This window comes from Prenolepis imparis, unplaced genomic scaffold, assembly GCF_030444845.1.
Source record: "Prenolepis imparis isolate NDT839.2.m4 unplaced genomic scaffold, iyPreImpa1.0 SCAF_9, whole genome shotgun sequence".
NCBI lineage: Eukaryota > Metazoa > Arthropoda > Insecta > Hymenoptera > Formicidae > Prenolepis > Prenolepis imparis.
In genome coordinates this window covers 17849878-17853108 of record NW_028141167.1, presented here as the reverse complement: position 1 = coordinate 17853108, position 3231 = coordinate 17849878, and the positions used below count along the sequence as shown (strand labels likewise).

The 3231-nt window shown below is 59.4% G+C and overlaps 1 protein-coding gene across 1 annotated transcript; it reads right to left on the bottom strand.

Annotated features, from left to right (window-relative positions):
* Positions 1–2051: 2051 nt before the first annotated feature.
* Positions 2052–2801, bottom strand: LOC145940240 (uncharacterized). The gene has a single exon (XM_083045153.1). The coding sequence runs from the start codon at positions 2799–2801 to the stop codon at positions 2052–2054; it is 750 nt and encodes a 249-aa protein (XP_082901279.1).
* Positions 2802–3231: the final 430 nt, after the last annotated feature.

The following is a 3231-nucleotide window of genomic DNA, read 5'->3' as shown; positions in this document are numbered from 1 at the left end:
GTATTCACCGGAGCATCCGTGCCCGGTGAATACCTGTGTCATGTGGAACGATGTCCCGCCGTGAGACCTATTCATCCATTCTTCCAATTTCGGTCTCACGGCCCCGACGACCCTGTGCCCCGAGTTTGTGTGGGGCACAGTTGACAGGTACTCGTTGAATTTCCCTGTCATCAGTCGTCGGGCCTGGAGCCTCAAAGTGCCCTTAATCCTAGCCGTCATATGCACTCCCCACTCACGGAGCTCGCGCTGCCGCCGATAAACTCCAGCGTACATGTCAGCGACGAGCTCCATGGGTGGCATGCCGGCCAGGGCTATGGCCGCCGCGTGCGACACGGTTCTATATCCGCGGACGACGCGGATGGCCACCCTCCGCTGGACACGCCTTAGCGTGTCCTTAATGTGCCTGGTGGCCATCGCGGCGCCCGCCCAGACTGGCGCTGCGTACAACGCCACGGAGTTCACCGTGTTCGCATAGAGGCGGCGCACCCGGTCATCCGGCCCTCCCAGATTTGGTAGCAGACGGCTCAACGCCGTCGCCACCTTGTCTACCTTCACTGCCAGATGATCGAAGTGGTCTCTGAAGCTCCAGGTTCCGTCCAGCAGAAGTTCCAGGTATTTGATGTTGGGACCCAGCCGGACGGGGACACCATCCACTTGGACATGGGCCGTCGGAGGTCCTCCACGGGTTCCATCGTAGAAGAAGACCGCCTCTGTTTTTCGAGGGGCCATGCCCTTTATTGAACGCACGGCACGTGCCACTGCCATCTCTGCCAGAATTTTGGCTTCCCCCCAGTCTTTTCCCCGGGCCAGTATTAGTGTGTCGTCTGCATAACAGACGACCTTACAGCCGCGGGGAGGGCCGACCTTAAGACGCGGTCGTACGCGAGGTCCCACAACAGGGGGCCCAAAACTGACCTCTGTGGGACCCCGCAGTACACCTCCCTCAGGCAATGGATACCGCTCTTTTCGCGGTATCCCAGGCCCCTACTTTGAAAGTAGGACCCGATAATCCCCACGAGATAGTCAGGGATGCGATGGTACTCCATCGCGTCCATGACCCTTCCCCAGGGGAGGGTGTTGAAAGCGTTGACTATGTCCAACGAGACAGCCACCAACACCCCCCCCTCTTCAGTCACGGATTCCACGAAGGACCCGACTTTAAGAATTGCATCTGTCGTCGAGCGTCCCTCGCGGAATCCGAACTGGTCCTCGTGGAGGTCGGGCCCTACTTCCCTAAGATGCCGGACGAGGCGGTTGGCTATAATTCTCTCCAATAACTTACCCGCCTCGTCCAGCAAACATATGGGCCTGTATGCCGAGGGAGTTCCCGCAGGCCTGCCCCCCTTTGGGATGAGGACCAAGTTGGCCCTCTCCCAGACTGGGGGGAAGTAACCTTCCCGAAGGCACCTTGAGAAAAGGTGCCGCATGTACCCGGATAGGATGTCCAGAGCAATAACCCAGACCCTGCCGGGAACGCCGTCTGGGCCGGGGACTTTATTTCCCCTTGCCCTCAGCCTTTTGGCGATCCCGGCAATCTCGTCCCCTGTTACCTCGAGGTCCTCGCTCCACCCGATGGGCCCCCTTGAATGTTGGAATTCTTCGGGAGCCCTCGGGAATAGCGTTGATACTATTTCCTCGAGGACCTGAGGATCCAGGGACTCCGTCACTGAGGGCGCCCAATGTCTTAGCTTGTTCATTACAAGCCTATATGGGCGCCCCCATGGGTCTGAGTTCAGGGAGAGCAACTGCTCATCCCACGCTCCGGACTTGGCCCGCCGTATCGCCGAGCTGAGCTCGTGCTTATCATGTCTGTACAGTTCATGCGTCTCGGCGATTCTCTCGGCGTTGCCGCGCCTCCTGCTCCTGGTGAAGCGGCGTCTGCCTTGGACTGCATTGCGGCGTAACTCCGCTATTTCTGCAGTCCACCAGTACGCCGTTCTGCGCGGCACGGACTTGGTTCGGGGCATGGCGATGTTACACGCATCTTCCATGACCTCCCCGAGCCATTCCACCTGGCCATCGACACTATCCTCTGGCACATCTGTGCCAGGCTAGATCGCCGAGAGAAAGGCGGCCCTTAGCCTATCCGGGTCCAATTTCTTCAGGGCCCATCGCTTCCGCGGTCGCGGCTCTGTCTCCCTTTGGGGGCGGCCAAGCATCCTCTGGCGGGTGACGTCAACCCTCATCCTGATATACAGGTGGTCGGAGAGGGTCTCCTGGTCCGTCACCCGCCATTCAGATATCCTGTTGGCCGCAGTTGGGGAAGCCCACGTCAAGTCTATGACGGACTCCCCCTGCGGCCTGACGAGGGTACTTCTCGTGCCTGTGTTTACGAGACACAGGCCGAGTGCCGCCGCCCAGTCTTCCAGGACTCTGCCCCTTCTGTTTGTGTGACGGGAGCCCCAACGCGCAGACTTCGCGTTGAAATCTCCCGCCACAATAATTGGACACGGTAGCTTGCTTCTAACGAAGGCTGTTATCCCGTCCAACGACTGTTCGAATTGGGCAGAATCCGTATTTGGGGACAAATAACACGCCACGACCACGATGGGCCCCCAGTCTACCGCTACGTAGACTGCACCTTCTCCCAACTTATCGCAGGGAAGTGAACCGTTCACCTCCCTCCATGTGATCGCGACCGAGCCGCAATCGTTAGCCGCCCAGCATGGGTGGCTGTCCGGTATTCGATACGGCTCGGACGCGATCCCAATCCCGCACTTCCACTCCAGGAGGGTTTGCATGAATAGATCCTGCGCCCCCCTGGAGTGGTTTAAATTTGCCTGGAGGAGGCCGACGTTCATAGTGCTATTAAGTCAGTCTCCTCCATGACGACCTCCATTAGTGGCTCCGGCACCGCGGGAGCCACCCTGACCGCTGCCTCTGCTGCTGCCTTCTTCGCTCTTTTTGGAGGAGCCCCCCTTGGTCTCAGTTTTCTCTGAGGCTTGGGGGGCTCCGTATCCTCCGCGATATCCATTGGCACCGGGGGGGACTTGCTACCTCCGGATCCCGTTTCCTTAGGCGGTGTCGCCACTTTGGTGCCACCGCTTGCATTGGGGTTAGCCCTTCGATTTTTTCTTTGGGTGGCAGGAGTCCCCGCCCACACGGTGGTTGGCCGGCAGACCCTGCTCGGCACAAAGGGGGCATCTTGTCTGTGCGGTGCACTCACTGGCCTTATGGCCCGGTACACCACAGTTATAGCAGGCCCCTCTTCTATCTGCGCTGTAAGCAGCG